Source organism: Neolamprologus multifasciatus, chromosome 12 (assembly GCF_963576455.1).
Source record: "Neolamprologus multifasciatus chromosome 12, fNeoMul1.2, whole genome shotgun sequence".
NCBI lineage: Eukaryota > Metazoa > Chordata > Actinopteri > Cichliformes > Cichlidae > Neolamprologus > Neolamprologus multifasciatus.
Window position 1 is genome coordinate 16548945 of NC_140450.1, and position 22952 is coordinate 16571896.

The 22952-nt window shown below is 39.4% G+C and overlaps 1 protein-coding gene and 1 long non-coding RNA gene across 2 annotated transcripts; one reads left to right on the forward strand and one right to left on the reverse strand.

The window, feature by feature from the left end:
- The first annotated feature begins 3255 nt into the window (after positions 1-3255).
- Positions 3256-21662, forward strand: slc1a3a (solute carrier family 1 member 3a). The gene is made up of 10 exons (XM_085180643.1): positions 3256-3491; positions 3934-4250; positions 5115-5252; positions 10487-10691; positions 11028-11070; positions 12654-12916; positions 18361-18594; positions 18832-19026; positions 19273-19407; positions 19902-21662. The coding sequence occupies exons 2-10, from the start codon at positions 4067-4069 to the stop codon at positions 20107-20109; spliced, it is 1605 nt and encodes a 534-aa protein (XP_085036769.1). The 5' UTR covers positions 3256-3491; positions 3934-4066; the 3' UTR covers positions 20110-21662.
- Positions 13506-15733, reverse strand: LOC146506702 (uncharacterized). The gene is made up of 2 exons (XR_014877250.1): positions 15126-15733; positions 13506-14957 (listed from the first exon to the last, which is right to left on the reverse strand). It is a non-coding gene; the product is annotated as an uncharacterized LOC146506702 (long non-coding RNA).
- Positions 21663-22952: the final 1290 nt, after the last annotated feature.

The following is a 22952-nucleotide window of genomic DNA, read 5'->3' on the forward strand; positions in this document are numbered from 1 at the left end:
ATCGCTTTACGCTTTATGTTATTTCTTAAACCTCGAACATTTAAAGAAAATATTGAAAGAACCATTGAATATAGCTTAAGAGTGCTTTAATAACTAGAGTAGGGCAATGGAACGTTTTACCTCCTATTAACTAATAAACCCAGTCAAAGTTAAGGACCATTGAACAAGTTACCGGCTTAAATTTAGTTGAACAGTTATACCTTCTTATCTAGGTCGTTATAAAGTTCTTTCATTCTTTGATTTGACGACCATCGATGACAGCATATCCATCCTTCAGGAAAGCTTTGAGCCCTCTGCTTCTTGCCTCCTCCACCCTCGGCCACAGACGTTTGCGGGCGTCTCTGTCGTCCTTACAAAAGTCCTCTCTAAACCGAATCTTCATCTCCTTGCAGAACTTCGCCTCCTTGGACATCTTCCACACTAGGTCTCGAACGGTTCTCATGGCAAACTGTATGACGATCAGCCTGGGTTTGTCACCAACTCGTCCCTTCTGACCCAACCGGTGCACTGTATCCACTGTGTTGTACAGCTGCTCGGCGTTCGCAGGAATTATCTTGGTCAGAATTCTGATTATTTCTTCTCTTGTGTTCTCCCCCTCCTTTTTGGGAACGCCAGTTAGCAGCAAAGACCATCTCCGTTTGTATCTAGCATGCTCCAGACACATTTCACGAAGAGCCTCATTCTCTTTTTTCAGCGTCGCCATTTGCGTTTTAATACGTTTCACATAGATTTAACAGCTTCCGTATTAGCATCCACGGACTCCTTTACTTTTCTTACAGCGTCGGTGTTTTCTTGCAGCTGGAATTCATAATTCTTTAAATGTTCACTTTGGGTGTCGAATTTACATACCAGTTTTTGGATAGCGTGCAGGAGAACTGTGTTTGAAACTTCGTTTTGCGTCTGCGATTCGTTAGCCTTCATTTTCTTAGGATTTGGACTTTTAACCGGTGTGTGGTGACGATCATCTTGCGGTCTGTCTTGTGATAAGTCGTGTTGCTGTTCCATCCATTCAATATCTTCTTCGTCGCACGCCTGTCGAAGAGCCGCTAGGTGGTAGCCATGATCGTTGTTAATGTTAGCCATTTCGCCGCTTCGGAGAAGGTGGCCGAGAATGACGGAGAGAAATACAAGGAGGAAGTTTTTGAGTTTTAGAGATGAAGTATAACTAGTCTGCTTCTAATTCCGGTTCACTTGATTGCGGTCAAGACATAAAGGAGGTTCTTTTCATGAAACGTCTCGGAGCCCACTCAAGTTGAACTGCTCACTCCGCCATCTTCCCAGAATCCCCCAGCCTTAAAGTACGCAGCCTCAATGATCTTCAAGGGCCGCGTACTTAAAGACCGCTAAGGCCGGAAGTGCGAGGCTTGTGAAATGGGACGGTGTAGCCTCCGTTGCGCTGCCCAGGTTGCCTAGCAACCATGATACTAACAGCTGGAAACGTTTCATACAGCTTTGTTTGACAGAAATGAAGGAGAAAATCTTTTTTTCATTGTTTGTTTCTACATGAACTTTGATCATTCTCTGTAAGATTAAGGTCAGCTATTGAACAGCGTATATTTTAAAGTAAAGGCTTTAAAATCAAGTTAGTACAAACGTCACTAATGTCGCATAACTGTGCCGACATGTGGTCAACAGTAATGTTTTAATGTTCTTCGTTATTAAACATTTGCACATAAATAAGTGACATAATATTCAGTACTTACTTAAAGTTTACTCTTCAGGCGCCCCTCATGCGCCGTTTTTTTTCGGCAAAATTATCCACACCCACGCTGCGCTATGCATTCTGGGATATGTAGTACGAAGTCTACACCGCCACGTCCTTAAAATTCAGGGAAATTAAGGACGCATTTGAGGGCCGCATTTCGAGCAGCCTTCGAATTGGGACAGCCTTCGTCGCGTCGCGGTGACGTAATCGGCCTTAAAATGCGGCCTTTAAGGCTGCAGACCCTGAATTGGGATACAGCCAGCGGGCACGCTCTGTTTTGCGTAACTACTTTTAAATCCCGGTAGCTCTGCAACCACGTAAGCTAGCGCAATAATTTTTTTTGCATATGAAACCGGAGGAGTTGTACTTACATCTTATGCCATCAGCTTGTCCTAGGTCACAGTTTCCTTCCACATATAGCTTTGCAAAAACTGCATAAAAAGCGCTTGCAGCAACAAAAACATAATATTCCAGAAACAGGCTTTGCCGATCCGATCAGCTGTTCATAACACTTCCTACGTGGGAATAGACGTCAGCGCGAACCTTTGCATGTCCGCCATTACCTGCCCGAGTTATCTTTGACTTTATGACTTTCTGTGTCGTTTCTGGGATGCTTAGGACTCATATTGCACTGCTGGAAATAGTTTATTTTGATGCATATGCTGCTTTTTTGCAAATTTGCACTATAATATTTATTTTCGTTTTTTCTGCAGTATATAAAAATTGGTGTATTTCAAAAATAAAACTATGAAGACACTCAAAATAAATTTCCTGTGGTAGGAAACTATTTTGTGCAACTTTTTTGTATTTACAGTTTTGAGGGATAAGCCTCTTAAATTTCTCTAACTAGAAATATATGTTAAAAAAACAAAAATGATTTTAAATTTTTTTGTAGTTTATTGCACTTTTTTGCAATTTATGTAATTACTATGCACTTAATGCAGACATATTATTAAAATCTGGGCTATAATGGTTGTATTGATGTATAGCAACTTGAAATGCTCCCAAAAATGGCACTACAGCATGTAAAAATATAATATAAGCTCTGGCGGACTTGGTTCTATGATAGGTCTTAAAGGGTTAATGGCCCAAAGCTGAGCACCACTTGTACGATAGCCACTTGGTAAATATTTACCTTCTCGTTTTAGTTTAACAAACTTAAAACTCCACAGGTTATTAGAAATAAAGGGCAGCCAACCGGACTTTGTACTCAATGGAAAAATGTGCAATTTAGAAAAGAGAGAGAAAGAGATTCTTTTGATGGATGGGGCACTTTTATTTCTCTCTTGACTCATTCGCTGCAGGAATCTCCAATCAGGCTGAACTTATCAAGCGTGAAAAACCATGTGAAAGAGAGGCTGACAGAGACAGAAGAAAACAAGAAGGTTCTTTCTCTTTTTCCTACTTGGAAAGCTCATTATTCCTCAAGCTTCCCTCATCTGAAAAGCGACCCCCTCCTTTACCTAACTTCACTTTTTTTTTTTTTTAGTCCCCGCCTCACCTCCTCACAAGCCCGAGTGACTAGCTAGTTTATCTTCTACTCCAGCACCGCCTCCATTCTCTCACTGGCTCTTTCATTCCCTCAATCCCACCACTCCTCCCTCCTTTCCTTTTTCCTCCCCTCTCCTTTTTCTCTCTGTTTCTCTTCATTGCTGGTTGTTCACGCCAGCCAGCTGAAAGCCAAAGAGCTCCTCTGTCCGTCTCCCACTGATCAAGCTTTAAGACACAACTTTCCTCAGAGAAACTGAGACTTTACTCCAAAGGAAGCATTCACTTGAGTCTAAAGGTACAGAAACAACTTCTACTTTTAGTATTTTCTACCAGTTTATGTGTTTGCAGATACATTTACCCATCTAACCAGAAGCTGTGTTTGTGTGTGTGGATGTGTGGGAAACTGTACACGTGTGTTGAGGCTAGTGTGCATAAGAGGAAGTTTGCAGCCCTTTGTATAGCAGCACATGGACTTGTCATAAGAAAGCATGTCTCCAAGGAAGGGTTAAAATGTTTTCTTGTGGGATGGTGCTGCTAAATTATTGCTGTCATCTGTCAGAAGTTGCAATGGGATATTGTAATTTTTCAGTCTCACTTAAATGTATTTGTTCATCTGCTGTAGTAGTTTCAAAATATGATAGAGTCACTAACCTCTGTTATCTGATTCAACTAACTGCACGACTGTCTAATCTTAATAGTTGGGTAACTTTTAAAATATTTTCTTCCCTCTCAACCAGGCAATTCCAAAGGAGAAGGCGTGACAGAGAAGAGAGCAACGGAACAAGTGAATCATTAGCACCTTTAAGGTGTTCCTGTCACAGCTGAGTGGAGTTCAGGGTTTCCCACATTCATAACAGATCACTCGCAGCTATGACTCAAAGCAACGGTGAGAACCAGCAGAAGACCCGGAGTGGTCTCAAACAAATCCGAGCCGGAATCCAGTCCCGATCAATAAAAGCCAGACAGAAGGTGGAGAACATGACAAAAGATGATGTGAAGGGATTTTTTACCAGAAATGCCTTTGTGATTCTCACTGTTGCTGCAGTTATTATTGGTAAGTGGGGGAGGATTTACTTTTTACTTCAGGCATGTTTTACATGAAGAATAAATCAGTTCATTAAAAACTGAAGATTACTGGAGTACACCACATAGCCCTCCTCTCTTCAAACTTGTAGAGTGCAGCACATTCTAAGCGTCATGCAAATAATCCATGAATTTGCGACCAACAGCTCCACGCTGTACTAAAAAAGGAGGACGAACTCTCCAAATGAGAGAATACAGGGAACGTAAATTAACTTCTTAACTGGCCTTTAGCTGACCCTTTAACTGGCCTTTGGCATCAAGCCAAAGGTCAGCTCAGTGCTCTAACCTCTGACTCTTACTCAGTAGGATGTAAGCCGGGCCTGCCTGCTGCCTGGACATCTGCAGCCCTGCTAGAATTACACCATGCCACAACAAACACATTTGATTGATTGTTAAACTCCAGATACTCCTCACTTCAGGCTGCAGGGTCAGCCACCTGGGCTTGTCTGCGGATTACTGATGGAGTGGACAAACAGCTCATTGAAGATACAGACTTCACTGAAACCGAAGATGAAAACAGACATTTTAACAAGAAAATCTAATTTTAAAAATCAATTAAAGCAGGAGTCGCAACCATTGCGCAACTACTGGTGTTTTGAAGAGTCTAAACGGCACATCAAGTGCTTTTCACTTTCAACACTATAGCACCACCTACTTAATTATCTTTTTTGAAAGTAGTCACAAGCATTTTAGCCTACTAATAATTTTAACTCATATTGAGGATGTATTCATCCCCGTGTTGGAGTTAAATCTAGGACTCTACTAAGCTCATGTTGTCATGTCAACTTAAAATGGTCACATTAAGTTTCTGCTTTGCTTCTGCTTCACACTGCAGGTATAATCCTGGGATTTGCCCTTCGGCCATATAATATGTCTTACCGTGAAATTAAATTCTTCTCTTTTCCTGGAGAACTGCTGATGCGAATGCTTCAGATGCTGGTGCTGCCCCTGCTGGTTTCCAGTCTCATTACAGGTATGGGCATCAAAACATTTTTAGAGCAATGAGGACACTAAAAGATACAGATGCATCTCCATGAAAAATACATAGACTACTCGCTGTCAGAACCTTGTTTTATTCTTGTTTTAGTCACAAGTACATCAGATTAGGAGGTCAAGGAACTAACCCCCATCAACAACAACAATAAAAAATAGTCAAGTTTTAAGGGTTACTTTAAATTGTGAATGATGACTTAGAAAAGTCATTTATGAAAAATGTCTCAAATGTCTCAAATAGAAATGATTTAGTTACTCTATGAGTAACTGTGTCATAAAGTTAAATACATCTGACACACCCAAGGCCACATTTTTAATCTATTATTAAGGTAAGTAACTTGTAGTCATTGTCTATTTCTGGCTTACCTCTCAGAAACGTACACTTGTATCAAACAACAACCCAGCACTTTACTCCCAATATTATAAACACATAATACTACCCTTTGTCTTAGCCACACATCCACAGCAGTAATTCAGAGTGCCTACTCAGCATGTCTCCACAGCTTTCTTCAGATTTTGCAATACAGTATCTAGTGTAGAAATGCCTCCCTTCTACTAATGTGTACTCTGAGTTCCTGCTATCCTGTTGTGGAAGTGCAGCAAAACATCGGTTTTCACATACGAAAAAGGAGCACATGACTCTGTTTTTATGGGATTTTATGTATGTGGATGTCTTAAAACCCGTCCGTGTTCATTTTAAGAAGCTGATAGTGTTGTTTGCTGTTTTGTGGCTTGCTGACCAAAATAACCCTCATGAGTGGCAGAGTGTGTTCACCTAGTGGTGCTTGTTTCTTTTAGGCCTCACGGTAGATGTGGTTAGGATGACCTCATAAGAGAGAGAGAGACTCAATCACATGCTTGATCATTGTAGTAATGCTCTAATCTTGCAACAGCATGTCCACAGCAGTCACAGTACATTTTGTTTTATTTGAAGCCATTCAGAATTTGTTTATGCAGCTCGTGTAAATTTGGCCAAATATTGCAGAACAAAAACAAAACAAAAACAAATGACACAAAGTTTTCAAGTGTTTAATGCAAGTCAGACACACGCGAGTACTCGATTGTAGCAAGTGTAAGAATGAATAAAGTTATGGAACGTGTAAATTTCCAAAATACGAGTCAACAGCATTGACGAAATAGATAGGAGGGCCTAACGGCCAGTCATTGAGCACTGATTGGAGGGGATCGGAGGGGCCAGTCTCCTGAAGGGATGACATAGACAATTGTCCGATAATAACCTTCTTTGTGCTTCAGCAGGGCGTAACAACAGCATCCTCTGACATCATGTCACATGACCAACAGCATGTGGTAATCAAAAAAAAAAAAGAAAAAGGATTCTGCCTTAGTCACAAACTAATGCAAGTTATTAGACGCTATTCAGAACCAGAGACAGTCAAACACTACACTGCTGCACGTAGCCGATGCTGTAACAGCAAACATCATCTGCACGAAGAGATAAATAGTAGCACATGGAAAACAAATTCAAGTAACATTATAAACAGTGTAACAATAATATGCAGAAATCTGATTATTGTAAGTTAAAGTACAAATACTTTGTTTAAAAATAGACTTTCATGCATGTTCATACAACCAGAGGGTTTTTTCTCATCTGTATTTGTCTCCTGATCATTCAGGTATCTTTTTTATTTTAATGGGGTAAAGTTATTGCATTACAAGTTCTTTTAGAACACAGTTAAAAGGTGTCCAACTCTAGTTGAGCTGAATGTAACATATATTTCATCTTTAAGTATTTTCATTATGTTCTATAGGACTGATTGCTTTGCATATTTTCATGACTTTGAGAATAACATATTATAGAGCACAGGAGCCTCACAGTCATGAGTTGTCTTTTGCAAACCTGTAGCCCTGTGCAATATGACTGTCACGCTCCTAAGACTGGGTAGAAAAGGATTTGCCTCTGAATTGATCTCTTCTAAAAGTGAAGTAGAACTCCGAATCAGTTTAAAGACCTCAAAGGTATTTTAAACAAAACACAGAGGAGAAAGAGGACAGGCAGGAAGGAGAAGGCTTATTAGAGGAAATGTTTTTTAATGATAGAATAAGAAAGAGAGAATACAGAGAATGTTTCTCTTTTTCAAAATTACATTTCATTCAGTTTTTCTCTCTCTCTCTCTCTAGCTCTCTTTTACACGTACTCCTTCACTCGCCCACTCACATAAACTAACCTCTCAATCCATATTGTCCTCAGGCATTTCATTGTGAAAGCCAACTCCACCACAAAACCTTTATGCAGCCAAGAATGGGCTGGATAGGAACAAGAGACATGGGCAGTAAAGAAAATGATGTGAAGGGATCATGAGAGGGAAGTCAGAGGAAGTTTCTGGAAGAGGAACATAAATCAAATCTTTCGAAGTGCGCCAGTACAAAAGTGTAATTTTACAAGGAAATAAAGTCCAAGAGTACCATTGCAGGTCTCATAAGAATGTTCTGCAGCATCATTTTCCTACTCTGTGCTGTCCTGCATGGACATAAGAATTTTAGCTACATGGAATAAGAGGCATTGAAAGGTACATGATCTCATCAGCTAAGCTGCAAGTTTAAAAACACCAATCTAAATATGAAGTGCCCCTTTCTACAAACCTACAGTCAATATGTCTATTTGCAGTTACTGCACTAAAAGTAAGTTGTTGGTATTTGTAGTTATACCCACTAAGGTGCAGAGGTATTGACTGACCATAAACTGGCAGGTAAAGAATTGCTAGAACTGTGGAGTTTGTCTTTGCATTAAGGGCCGACCTCTTGGAATTGCAATGTCCTGCATTTCAACTTCCTCCCCAAGGCAGGCCTACTTTTGTATTTGATGAACATTGCCCATATGAAAAAAGAAGGTCATTGTCCTTCCTCTCCCTCAATCTTTCGTTCTTTTGAAAAGATGGAATTGGTACGGCTGTATCCGCTGTTGCCTGGACAACAGGCTGGAGATCATTGTGCGTCTGGGGCTAACTAAGTCAACAAGTTTTCCCAGGGCTGTCAGAAAGGGAATTAGGGGAAAGCAAGAGAAGGGGGTTGATTGGGAGGGAAAGGGTGGCAATGAAAGAGGATTGAAGCAATAAGATCAGTCTCCCCCGAAAAAAAGGGGGAAAAAAGGGAGAGGGGTGAGGTGAGATGTGGGTTTGGAAAGAAGGGAAAGCAGGGGAGGTGTACTGGGGGACACTCTGAAATAAGGGGTGATGATGGAGGGGTGGCAGAGAAAGGAGGCGAAGAATTTGGGGGAAGAGAACGAGGAAGGGGACCGGTGAGGAGGGATGGAAGAGGATCAAAAAGAATCGGATAAAAGCTCAAGTCTGGCCATGTTAAGACAAGAGGTACAGAGAGGGCCAAAACAGGGGCAATAGCTACACCCACCCACCCACGGACAACCAGAGACACACACTCACAATTGTGCTCTTTGTCTGAATGCCGACTGACATAATCCATTTGCTGGCATCTCACCGTAACCTTAAACATCACAACTAAATACCAAATTGCAACCTTCAACCCAGCCTTGATCTATACCCAGTTTTAACCTGACCCCTATGACCAAGTCTTAGCCCTCAATATAACTTTCACGGCTGTGTCATTAAATGAGGACAGACCAAAATGCCTTCTCCTCCAATTAAAACTCAAACTGGTTCTCACACACACACTGTGGTATAGACAGTATCAAAGTGACACATGCGAAAGACACACATACATCTCCCATCACACAAAGCTTTCTTTGCCTTCCTCAGCTCTGAATAAAGATAATGGCCATAATAGGACCTGACACTTTAAAAATACAACACCACTATCGCGCCCATTGAAGCGCCTTGTCAGTTTCTAAATCCAGCTCTCTGAATGGCTGTATTTCTCCTTGCTACCATTATCCCTACAAAGTCTGTTTAATGCTATTAGAACTGTGGAGGACAGTTTATCCTTCAGGCGCTGCAACTCCCTCACAAATTCTTTCTGGCAGCCGTTAAACTTCAGTTATTCTGCAGCATCGATTTCTGTCTGAGAACCAGATATTTCTTTTAAAGTTTCTTTCTGAAGCTAAAATAATTTTCTTTATTTGCTTTTATTGCAATTTTTGTGTCGGCGTATCAAGCTCTATAAAATTTATAGCCTATAAATGTAAGTGCTAATATTACATTTAAATAGCAGAGGTACCTGTCTGGTTGTCATGCCAACATAGCTGGTGGAGGTATTACACCTTTATGCTGGGTAGTACATAGCATAAAACAGAAAAGAAGAAGAAGAAAATAACACAGTAACTTGCTGATTTTTATGGCAGTAACTAGCTACACACACACACACACACACACACACACACACACACACACAGCAGGAGTCACAACATTCTTTCAGCATAAAATTGTCACATTGTGTTCTCGGCTTCCTAAGCCTTGCCAGTGGTTTAATGTGTTGCATACTTAGTTTTTTCCCCCTTCTGTCACACATTGAGCTGACGTTAGACTGCTTATCTGCAACCAACATCTCTGCACAGTGTGTACACACCAAACTAATGTAGCGTGAGGACATGTAGAACTTTTTAGCGATAAAGAGAGTTCACGGAACGACGCCAGCTCTAGTTTTTAATTCAACTGCCAATTCATTTTTACAGAGTTTATCCCCCAAATTGTAATTGACAACTTGGAAAGTATGTGCAGTTTTGCGTATTACATTTTCCCCTCTGTGTGCTTTAGGTGTTGTTTTTCCATCAGGAAAGGTCAGTCAGATTGTGTTTCTTGCCACTTTTTGTTGTCACAGATAGTAATTCAGATAATCCAGATGGAGATATTTGATCTATAATTACAGCCTCATTTCCCAAGCTAACCGTATGCTCACAGGGATAGACTTTAGTGATGCATCAATAAAAATCCCTGGGCAGGATTACTGCATTATTCTTTTAATAGAAACCATCATAAAAACAGGAACATGCTCTATCTTTACGAACTTCACTGTAGTATTATTGCACCCTATTTAAAAAATAACCACATTCTTTTTATTCTACTTTATACAGAAAGAAATAATGAAATATTACAGTCATGAACTCTGCGGTGACTAATTTACATCATGCCCAACACAACCTTTATGGTACTGTTTCTTCATTAGTATATAGGATTTATTACAGCATGAGTCACTCCATGCTTCTTCCAAAAGTACAGCTGTCAGTGAATGTGTTCATTTATTTTTAAAACTCTGCTCATATGTTTATGATTTGTCATTTTGCAGGTATTGCTGCACTGGACAGCCGTGCTTCTGGTAAAATGGGAATAAGAGCAGTTGTTTATTACACCACTACAACCATCATCGCTGTTTTCATCGGTATTGTCATGGTGCTCATTATTCACCCTGGAAAAGGATCAAAGGATGAGTTCTCCAAGCAGCAGCAGATAGAGCAGGTCAGCGCTGCTGATGCCTTTCTGGATCTTATCAGGTATACCTTTATGCATTCTGACCAAACAAGCGCTCTCACAAGATCACTCCAGTACAATGACAGAATCAGCAAAGATGAGGATTCATAGTCCCTTACTAATTGCCCTTTTGATATAGGTCACTGAGATGGAGGTGTTCAACCTGGGAGAAGGATTTTTAAGTTGTTTTATCTTTTAATGCTGCAAAATGCACTGCAAAATCACACAGTGGTCTTAATATCCTATACAATTCCTTTTTGATTGTTTGATTGTTTTTTTTTATTTTATCAATATGCATTTGTAGTTTGTAATTTATTCATTCTAATTTTTAAATGTACTGATTTTGTTGTGTTTTGCAGGAACATGTTTCCACCTAACCTCGTGGAGGCTTGCACCAAACAGGTAATTTTTCCTCCACACATTTCCCGTTTTCTTCTACACTTACAGAAAATTGATTATCTCACAAAGATGTCTCACATCTGTACCTGAGTGCACAGTTAGCATTGTTTAAAAACTCACAGTTAGTAATCCTTTTCATATTGCCATTGTCATTTCTGACCTATGCTGCCGAAATAAACAGTGGTGTTAAATTCCACGATTAACTCCTTTGGTAGCATCCTTATAAAAACACATTAGACATGCTTTATTTATCTCAGTGTCTGGTAAGGTGGGCATTGCAAAACGTTATTAAAATAGACAAAAAGTATTTTGGGACAGTGATGGCACACCCAGCAAGCCATTCAAACACATCTCCACACAACACATGTTATCCTATTGTGACTTTTGCTTCCTCATTTGAACACAATTTAGGTACGCTGAGATGTGTTTGTGGGTTGTTATATTTTGTGAACATCTGTGAAGGTTACTTTTTTTTCTAGAGTTGATTCCACTTTTTCATTAGGTCTTGCTATTTTAGTGAGATCTGCAAAGATCGTCTTGCAGAACTTACACAGAGGACCTGAGGTCAGTCTGCTGGTCTGACCTTGGGACCTCTGCTCTGGCATCTCCGGCATCTGATCTTATATTTGCTCTGGCATCTTCTGTCTGGGCGGTCTGAAGGATCAGACAGAAGTGTTCCCTTATAGGTCATTCCATCTCAAATAACCAAATTGTTAGAACATTTCTATTCTACCCTCTTTTATTTGCATAAAAATGTTATAGTCCAAAGTTTGAATATAATGAGTTCTGTGACATTTTATTGTCATAAATCAAACACTTTACAAAAGATATTTTTTGAAAATGGTCAGTCAACCCACTTCAGGCCATTTTCTTTGCACACTGAATCTGAGGCAATGTTTGAGTTAAAGATAAAAGCCTGAAATTTTTACTTGTCTTTCTTATCATCAAAATGAATCCAGATCTATAATTTGGGTAGATGCATCAGAAAATGTCTGATAACCAGAAGCTTGAAAAAAATCAAGCCTGTTAAGTCTAATATTTGTGCATGTGGTAATAAAAAAACACTGTAAAAGACAATTAGGGACATTTCCGATCTTGAAAAGTATTTGATATCTAAAACGAAACTTTCACAGCAATAATTGTATATGTCGAGAACAAGTCCCATGTTGATTTGAGCTGGACTGACCCTTGATCTGTCTTGATTGACCCCACTCATTTTAAAGGAAAAGTAAACCTAAGAAAGAATGTTAAAGACTATTGGGGTTAGGGTACATCTGAACTGGATGGCTTGCATTTGCTTGTTGTTTCTCTACATTTTATCTAGAACAAATTTATCCAGATTTTAAACCATACATCAGGATCATCTGGCATCTTATTCCAGTGAAAACTTGCTGACGTCACACAGACACAGAATTCTTATCCAAATGCTCATTTTTAAGTTGTATATTACACATCAGTTTCATAGTAACCTTTAATGCTATCTTTAAGCTAAGCCATTTTTTTCTTTTTAATTATTTTTAATTACTTTGCCCAGATGTTTAGAAACTACTGTTTTAGAGCTCTCTTCTTTCTTTGCTAAATTCCAGTTCAAGACGCAATACGCCAAGCGAGTAGTCCATGTGACGATGACTATAAACGACACGTTAGTCGCACCCAATGGCAGCCAACAAATAGAGGAGATGATCCCCGTGCCAGGATCGGTAAATGGAATCAATGCACTCGGGCTGGTGGTGTTCTCCATATGCTTTGGTCTCATCATCGGGAACATGAGAGAACAGGGACAACCACTAAGGGACTTCTTTGACTGCCTGAACGAGGCCATCATGAGGCTGGTTGCCATAATAATGTGGTAAGTACCATATGGATGTTTATTGGATGGATGAATGCACTGTAAAATCTAATTAGTTCCCAGAACTCAAAAAAATTTAGGAAACTCGTTGCCTCAAAAAAATTGAGTAAAGCTTAGCTAAAAATGACTAAATTAGGATAACTTATTTATTTTGAGTACTCTGTACAAGCTCATTTGTTCCCAGAACTCAAGGAAATTGGATCAAGTTTACGTAAGATGACCAAGGTAGGGTAACTTACTCATTTTGAGTACACTGTACAGCCTTGTTAGTTCCCAGAACTCAAAAAAATTAAGGAAACTCGTCGCCTCAAAAAAACTAAGTAAAGCTTACTTAAGATGACTGTTAGGACAACTTACACATTGCAAGTCTGCAGTATTAAGAATAACTTGATATTTCTGACTGTACAATACTAATTGTTTACTTACTGACAAACATTTCAAGTTCAACTAAATGAAAAAACAATTTGTGGTAACCTGAATATGATTAAAAATAATTAACATTTTTGTAATGATGTTAAAATCAGCCCAACTTTTATTTTCAAACACAACAAAGTATAACAGCCAACATACTGGACACTGTTCTGCTGAACAACAAACAATTATATGCCATCACTGTTATAATCTCACAATGAAACAAAGTCTCAGATGTAATTATTCTGAAAATAAGTTTAGGCCTACCACAAGTTTGTTTTGTACTTACATTACTTATATAATCAAAATAAAATATTTGTTGTTCTGTCAAAAGTGCAGTCTCTGATTTAAACAACACATTTGTTTTTCATTCCAACACATGAGCTGGAATGTTGTATTATTTTAAGGATGGCTTGTTTCCAGTCCAGGCATTACTGCCTGAATGACTGTCATGGATCGAGGTGATCCAAATGTAGGTGCAGAAGAAAGTCTTTAACTTCCCTTAAGCACAGTGGCAGTGGATGTGGGTTGGAGATGCAATGAGCTTGAACCTGCAGGCGACCATCTTCACTGACCACACCATCTGTGACGGAGGACTCATCTCTCCTGTTGTCCTGCAAGCAAACAATCATATTTTTTGGAACATGAACTGAATTGCTTTCTTAAAACATTTTTTTTCTCCATTTGGTATAAAACAGACTCCAATTTACACAATCTCAGGCTCCCTCCCCACCGGAGAGGTGACATTCAATGTCCCACTGTCAGTCTGGATAGGCCCGACCACCACTCAACACACAATAATGTCATTCAATTCAATTCAATTTTATTTATATAGCGCCAAATCACAACAAAAGTCGCCTCAAGGCGCTTCATAGATACAGAAAAAAACCCAACAATCATATGACCCCCTATGAGCAAGCACTTTGGCGACAGTGGGAAGGAAAAACTCCCTTTTAACAGGAAGAAACCTCCGGCAGAACCAGGCTCAGGGAGGGGCGGCCATCTGCTGCGACCGGTTGGGGTGAGAGAAGGAAGACAGGATAAAAGACACGCTGTGGAAGAGAGACACAGGTTAATAACAGATATGATTCAATGCAGAGAGGTCTATTAATACATAGTGAGTGAGAAAGGTGACTGGAAAGGAAAAACTCAATGCATCATGGGAATCCCCGGCAGCCTATGTGTATTGCAGCATAACTAAGGGAGGATTCAGGGTCACCTGGTCCAGCCCTAACTATATGCTTTAGCAAAAAGGAAAGTTTTAAGCCTAATCTTAAAAGTTGAGATAGTGTCTGTCTCCCGAATCCAAACTGGAAGCTGGTTCCACAGAAGAGGGGCCTGAAAACTGAAGGCTCTCCCTCCCAGCATCATTTTAAAAAGGGCTATGCAAACATGGCCAATAACTTCCATTCTAATGATGTGCAAAATGATTTGGGCACAAAACAAATTTTGTTGTTAGAAAATTTGCAGACTTCACTATATACAGTGTAGGACCCTCTAAACTAAGTTTGGGGGATGTGATCTTTCAAGAAATGCAGACCAAACTGTTGTTGTTTGTTTACTTACACAGCATGTCTTGTAGAATTAACTAGAGTCACCAGCAACAGCATAGTGCAGTCATATCTCAAGTCTAATAACAGAAGACAGGAAAAGATCAGTAAAGAAACAACTTCCCCAAACCAAAGCACAAATAAAACAATAAGTAAAACAGGCTGATCTAAAGTATGATTAAAGTTCAGCCTGATTAATATAAATGTCACTGACAGTTGCTAATATATTGGAAAACCAAAATACTTACCACTGAGTTGATGTCTTTCTGTCCAACAGCAGGAGTGCTGGTCCCGAGCCTCAAAGACAGTAAGAAGCAAGCACAGGGAGAAAAAGCAGAACATTTTTCAGAAACTGATTTGATCCTTAATGGCTGTGCAATCATTGTAACATAGAGTTTGCTTATGTTGTAAAATAAAGTCTAGATTTGACATTAATAGATGCCACAGATGTTCAAAAGCTGCCACAAAGCATGAAAAAAAATGGACGTCTCTGAAAACATTGGAGCATTTTTGCAAATATGTGATGTCTTGATAAATTGAGCAGATATTTGAACTTTACACAGCTACATTGTCGCCTGAAAATATCTTAAAAGTTTATTTTGTGACCCAGAAAAAGTAATAAGTTTTTTACCTGAGCTCCTCCGCCATTGCCGCGCTTACAAGTACACACAGGCTCTGACAACCAGCCAACAAATGCGATCCTCCTTTTCCCCAGACTGCCCTTTCTGGGTCACAAAATAACCTTTTAAGATATTTTCAGCCGAGAATATAGCTGTGTAATGCTCAAATATCTACTTAATTTATCAAAATATCACATATTTGCAAAAGTGCTTCCACGTTTTCGGAGAGCTCTTTTATCCACCAGTGCGATAACCAGTGTTGGGTAAGTTACTTTAAAATAGTAACTTAGTTACATTACTAGTTACTTCTATCAAAAGTAACTCAGTTACTTCAAGTTACTCGTTACTTTCAAAGTAACTAGTTACTAGGGAAAGTAACTTTGGTTTTACTCAGAATTCTCTTGTTAATGTGTTGCTTCCATAACTTTGCCAGTCTTCTAGCTTGCTTACTTGCCACAAGTGCACTGTGCCACCTAACAATATAAAGGAAAAGATAATGTGCATATTTCCACAAGAGAAATCCCACACCTGGACCGTCATTGACTGCGGCCATGATTCTAGCCTACGTCACAGCATCATGTGTGCCTTTTACATCCAACACAAAAACTGCAGTCGTGGTGCTTTGATTGTACTCAGAACTCGGAAATTCTGCCTTCTGAATAGGAAGATGTAGGTAACACCAGACTGCAGATGAGCTGCATACAGGGCTGGACAGGGAAAAAAAATCGGCCTGGGCATTTTGACTAGAGACCGGCCCACCATTATAGGAAAAATCATAAAGCCTTTGAATGAAAACAAACGCTGTTGTGACAGTGATGTGCACAGTTTTGATGGTATATATGCATCAATCTATCAATCCTTTGTTGTAAGATTCAGATAATTATTTTTTAAAAGCTAGACATTTTAAATGAGAATAAGAAAGAAAAGTATTTCCTTGTGCCCCCCTCTCCCTCTAATGCCCTACCTGGCCCCCCTGGCAAAACTTTGCTAGATCCGCACCTGCACAGTTACCAGCTGTCAGCTACCTAAAAAAGGATCCTGGGGTTATCTGTCTCTCAGAAACAGTTCATAACTTCCCTTCAACTCATTCATGTCACCTAAAAGGTAAACCTGTTTCTCCATCACCTGTTCAGCTCTGATGATTCAGTAAGGACATCTCCTGGTTTCATCTTCATGTTTCCCTCTCACCAGATAACCAAACCGACATCATGACCAGCAGCTTTTTTGCAGCTGTGGCTCCAGCAAACATCAGCTGATACTAGAAATTAATATTAAGTAAATTCTAACAACAGCTGATCAAGCTTAAACGTGCTGCTGTTGTTTAGCGCGACATCCGCTGGTTTTCTCTTTCTGGCGCAAAGTGGGCGATAAACAAACAAGAGAGAAAAGCCGATCAGCTGATCATTGATCAGTTTTCATGATTGAAGTAGAAACAGGAGGGGGGGGGATGAAAGAAGAAGAGGCAGCTGTGCAGCAAAGACACAGAATAACTCCAGCTTTGTGTCTTTTTCATTGTAGCTGAATTACGGGACAAACTGTGTTCCTTTTCACCTCAATAAGAAACGCCTAATATTTTCTCTGAATACCAGAAGGGACGGTTGGCAACTCTAATAACTTATGAACAAAATAAAGTTCAACATCATTAACTTCATAGCACCCACCCAGCTGTATAGAAATAACGAAAATAAACTCCACCTAAACTTGGTTTATATCTGACCCAGATAGACTGCAGGTCATAACTTCTTACCTGAAGTTCAGTTCACACTTGGACCGGCGGCCGCCTCGGGTCTCTTTTCCTTCTGCGTCCCCTTTCCCTCATCCACCTGCTGGCCTCCACCACTTGTTAATGTTACAGAATCTGTGGAAGCTCTGCGATAGCCACCACAGGAAGTAACGAGTAACGACACTATCGAAATCCCAGTAACGACTAACGCGTTCCTGATTTTGGCATAATAACTAGTTACCGTGCTCGTTACCACAATAATAACGTAGTTACTGTAACACGTTAGTCCCAACACTGGCGATAACTGACCGGGAGGTCAAGGCTCGATAGAGTCCACGAGCACAGCTAACTCCTGGCGTATTCTTTTCAACCCCCCTGCACTCTTTTGCTACTAAGGTTAAACATGATATATATATAATTAGTTAGTTAGTTAGTTATGGCTATGGATTGAAAATACCCCCCACACCCCACCCCTAAGGGCTGCACCTCCCGAAGAATTTTGTCTGGGCTCTTATCTTACTTTTTTATTTCAAACAATCAACAGAAAATTTCACAGACATAGTTTTATAAGGTTTTTAAGGCTGTGGTGTTAATTTTTAAGTAACATGAGCCCAGCGGCAGCAGCAACGCTAGACTAACACTAACTAGCTAGCAAGATTATAAACCTGGTGCTAAACTAAGAGAAGCCACAAAATCAGTTTGAATAAGAGTAAACATTTACTCACCAAGTCAGTGTATCGGGTAAAGATTCACAGAAATGAAAACAATAATATCTTGAGCTGACGCTTTTCCATGTTTGCTCAACATATTCCATAACAAATGCACCATGAACATGCAGACTGATCTGAGAGGGAGGAGGACGGTAGTGACGGGGCATTTTCAAAACACATCTTTCATCCTTCCGCACTGAGAAGCAAAACTTCCATCTTACTTAGTTTCTCTAAGTTAAGACAACTCAAATAAATTGAGTTTATCAGCATTTTGGCATAAAAAGTACTAGTAACTTATTTAAATCGAGTTCTGATAACAAATTGATAAAAACTGAGTTCAGCCTATTTAATATTTTTAATTAAACACAATATTACATTTTACAGTGTGATGTGTTTAGCTTACAAATTCATAACAGCCATCTTTCTTCAGGTATGCCCCCATTGGTATCTTGTTCCTGATTGCTGGTAAGATTGTGGAGATGGATGACATTTCGGCTATGGGTGGCCAGCTGGGAATGTATACAGTGACAGTCATTTGCGGGCTGCTCATCCACGCCATTTTTGTCCTGCCCACTCTCTACTTCGTCATCACCAGGAAGAACCCCTTTGTCTTCATTGGTGGCCTGTTGCAGGCGCTCATCACTGCTCTAGGAACATCATCCAGGTAAAGAAGCATCATCCAAAAGATGTTTAATATTATTCGCTTTTGTGTTGTTTTAGTGATCTGGAAGCAGATTTTACATGTGTGACACTAATGTCTGTGCTATTCCCAAATGACTTGAAAACAAACTGCAATAACTTTTATTAACATATCAATCAGCAAAATAAATTGTGTCAGATTAATAATATTAATAAATTAATTATTACACCGCCGTCTCTTGCTCTTTCTGTCGTCTTGCAGCTCTGCCACATTGCCTATCACCTTCAAATGCCTGGAGGAAAACAACAAGGTGGACAAACGCGTGACCCGCTTTGTGCTCCCCGTTGGTGCCACCATAAACATGGACGGCACTGCTCTGTATGAAGCCCTGGCAGCTATTTTTATCGCTCAGGTCAATGACTATCAACTTAACTTTGGACAGATTCTCACCATCAGGTATGTGCTGTACACTGCACTCTTTTATCAGATTTGTTTTGTCACAATTTCCCTTAGATTTTGTGTGCATTTACGCATGGTGTTTCTTTGCCACCAATTAGTTGGAGAGGAATAAATAAGTAGTATTGTAGCCAAGGGAATACATTTAAGTGACCCTCTTCAGTGTTATTACCATAGAATGACTTAATATGGGGACAGAAATTGAATTTCCAGGTAATTCGCTCCATCTGCCTTTATTTGTTTTAGTATCACAGCTACTGCAGCCAGTATTGGAGCAGCTGGAATCCCTCAGGCAGGACTGGTCACCATGGTGATAGTGCTAACATCTGTAGGCCTTCCCACAGATGACATCACACTGATCATTGCCGTTGATTGGTTCCTGTAAGTATTGGCTTTATATTGCTACAAAAAAAAACCACAAACAAAAAAAAAACTAATGTTCTTCTGTGCAGTCAGTAAAAAAGGGAGACTAAGCCAGGCTTTTTCACAATTTAGCTGTGAAAATGCATCACTCACTGTACAAAGTGGAAATAGTTTGGTATGAGGGAGGAACTGGGAGGATTTAATTTTGAGAAAATAAAATGTAGTGCTGCTGTGTGGTATGAATTCAATCAATTTTGACCTAGAAGAAATATCTGTTGTGCCTTGCACTCTTGATTAGAGGATAAGAGGACAGCTTCCAGAGACACTCCTTTCACATTCCACGATACGTAATCCATCTGGATTTGATTCAATCCACAACTATCTCCTGCGCTAGCCTTTTCTTCCTCCCATCTACTGGCTGTGTACATTCAGTCTGAGGATAGCCTGTCTTGCTTTGGTTTGTTCTCTTTTGTTTCATGTCTAACCTCCTGTTGTCACCTGTCTTTCATTAGGGACCGGTTGCGCACCACTACTAATGTCCTCGGGGACTCCATTGGTGCAGGCATAGTGGAACATCTGTCTCGCCATGAGTTGCAGAACACTGACCCCGAGGTGGGCAACTCAGTGGTGGAGGAGGCAGAGAGGAAGCCATACCAGCTCATCAACCAGGAGAATGAGTATGAAAATGAGCATCCTGTCAGCAATGAGACCAAGATGTAAAGACAGGGTTAAATTTGCTGCACTGCTTTGAACCACATTTTCAACTCTCAAAGTCCTTTTGACTTCTAAAGTTTTCATCTGATGAGATCGTATGATTAAAGTCATTTACAGCTAGAATCTATTTCATCCAAGTGAGTTTCACTAATGTGTGAGGCTTCCCTCACATCCCGCACACTTGAAGTGATTAGTAGCTTTGTGCTATTCCTAACAGTACTATATGTTATGCCAGAGAGTGGCAGCTGTTTACTATTAAGAATGAAAACAGAGCCCAGTGGTCCATGGCGTGCATGTTATCCAACTTCTCCCAGAACTGTGATGACTAACCTTACCCAGTAGAGGCCAGTATTGCTGTATCGGGAAAGCAGCCCACTTGCACACATTTTCTGGCTTTAATTGTTTTTCATTGGTTATGTTTATGAGAAATGTTGTTAAGTGGTAGTAAAAATCTATCAGGAGACTTCATGCACATGGACTAAATGGCCAACATTTTTCAGCCTCTTTGGAGGAAAAAGTGCTACTACAACTTCTGTACAGTCATTTGTGACTTTATTTTTTATGATCATTGTACAGATATCAGCTGAATGAATGATATATTTACAAAAAGTCATTTATCCCTTAACTATCCAAAGCAGTATGTGCTGTCAGGCAAACAAAGCTCTCTCTCTCTTTCTCTCTATAACTATCACCTGAATCACTATAATCATAAATAGTGACATACCAAAACTACTAACTCATGTTTTTTCTCTTTAAATCTGCTCAGCTGCAGATTCGAACTTTAAGTCAGTAGATTTTTTTAAACCAAAAAATGAGTCTGTAATCCAAATTTCTCTATAGCTTAACAGCAACCAACAAAACATGGTGCTGTTTCAATATAAAGACAGTAATAATGTGGTGACTGTAAGGTGGCGCCTTCAGACTGAAAAATAATTGCCTGGAAAAAAAGACTTAAATGATAGGTTGGATGTTAAATTTCCATATTTTTCTAGAATACATTATGGTGGATTTTTCTGAATTCAGTTTGCTGTAGAAAGTACAATTGTATGTGTACTCTTCTTTGATTTAGATAGAGATCTAACAGATTTTACATCAGAGCCTTTTAGTTTAACGCTTAGCTTGACATTTGAACTAATTCAATATAAAGGACATATAGAATGCATAGCAGATTCTTTGTATAGAAGATCCATCTGAATATAATGTAATTGTATAGGGAAATGTAGATAAATGTGTATATTAATTGTAGCTTAAAATGGCAAAAGGTTACTTGAGGATTGTAAATGTAAAGACGCTCTTACCAAACTAACATTTCCTCTAGTTCCTCTTTACAAATGCAAACGGTGCCTGATTAAAGGACCAAATGTTTCTCTTTACACACTTGAGGAAAATGAATAGATCGTTTATTTACAGTTCCTGGTGTCTCTCTTGATATGATTTTCTCATTAATTCACAAGTACACATACAGACACACACGAACAGGAAATAATGAGAGTTGTAGTTTTATCTTGCATGATTATTTTGTTTTTGTTCTGCTTTTTTGAATAAAAAAATTTAAATCTTTGGTTGTGTGTTTATTGTTTGATCACGATTATCAGAAATGTGAAATAATCAGTGAATTCTTAGCTTTTGGAAATCGCATATAAATTGAATAAATCTTTGAAATCCACTTTTAGCGATTGTGAACATACTGTCAGGAATGTATTCATTCAAGGTTATAGGAGAAAGAAAGCAGACCTTGATTCAGTTATACATTACATAAATTAAAATAAAACATTTAATCCTGGGCAGGTCTTAAAATAAGGCAAATAAAAGTTCCGATGAATTACTAAACATGGCCTATCAGATAGTGTCATTATTTATGTAAGAAAAAGATTTGGTCAAAAGGCAGAAATGGAGTATTAAAAAAAGGAATTATTAGGGTAAGTAGCAGCAAGGAGCTGCTAATCAAATGAACTTGAATAATCAGTCATCAGCAAGTGTGAGGACCCCTATAAAAGCAGGTTTTGGCAGTTTGCTGGTCTGAAGCATTCAGGTGTGTGTTTACACAGTGCCCAAGAAGAAAGCCATCAGCAATGATCTTAGAGTAGAAATTGCAGCTGCCCATCACTCTAGGAAGAGTCTTAAGGCCATTTTCCAAAAATGTCCCTTCTTCTACAGTAAAAAAATATTATTCACAAGTGAAAAAAGACGGGTGTAAATGTTCAAAAGAGTGGACATCCAACCAAATTCACACCACGTGGGACTGTACAGTGCTCAGTGAAATGGCAACAAAACAAAAACAACTACAACAACAAAGGTACATTTCAGACTGTGCAGGTCTCAGTTAGCATGTTCAAGTTCATGACAGCACATTTTGAAAAAGATTGAACACGTATGACTCATTTGGTAGGTTTGACAGGAGAAAGCCTCTTCTCTCTAAAAAGAAAGTGACAGCACATCTAAGGTTGCATCTGGATAAACCATAAAACCTCTGGAATGTCCTTTGTGCAGATGAGATCAAAGTGGAGATGTTTGGCCATAGTACACAGCATCATGTTTGGAGAAAACCAAACACAGCCTATGAACACACACAACTCATACCAACTGCAAGCATGGAGGTGGAGAGCTGGTTATTTGAGCTTGTTTTGCAGCCACTGGTCCTTGGCACCTTACAGTTGTTAAGTGATAATGAACTCTGTATAGAAAAAGAGTCAATCAAGGTGTTGGCACAGTCAATGACCAGACATCAGCCCATTTGAAAGGCTGTGGAGGGAGCTAATGAGAGCTGTGCATAAATATATGTTCAGTTATCCTGGACAAGACTGTGCTGAGCAGGTTAAACAGATTTTTGTAAATCAGTTAACATGCTT

What these genes read in the sequence shown, in the direction of transcription:
- slc1a3a (XM_085180643.1), top strand. Translation starts at nt 4,067, where the DNA reads ATGACTCAAAGCAACGGTGAGAACCAGCAGAAGACCCGGAGTGGTCTC. An exon ending in GCCTTTCTGGATCTTATCAG is followed by an intron (nt 10,692 to 11,027) that starts GTATACCTTTAT and finishes TGTGTTTTGCAG; the next exon opens with GAACATGTTTCCACCTAACC. An exon ending in GCTCTAGGAACATCATCCAG is followed by an intron (nt 18,595 to 18,831) that starts GTAAAGAAGCAT and finishes GTCGTCTTGCAG; the next exon opens with CTCTGCCACATTGCCTATCA.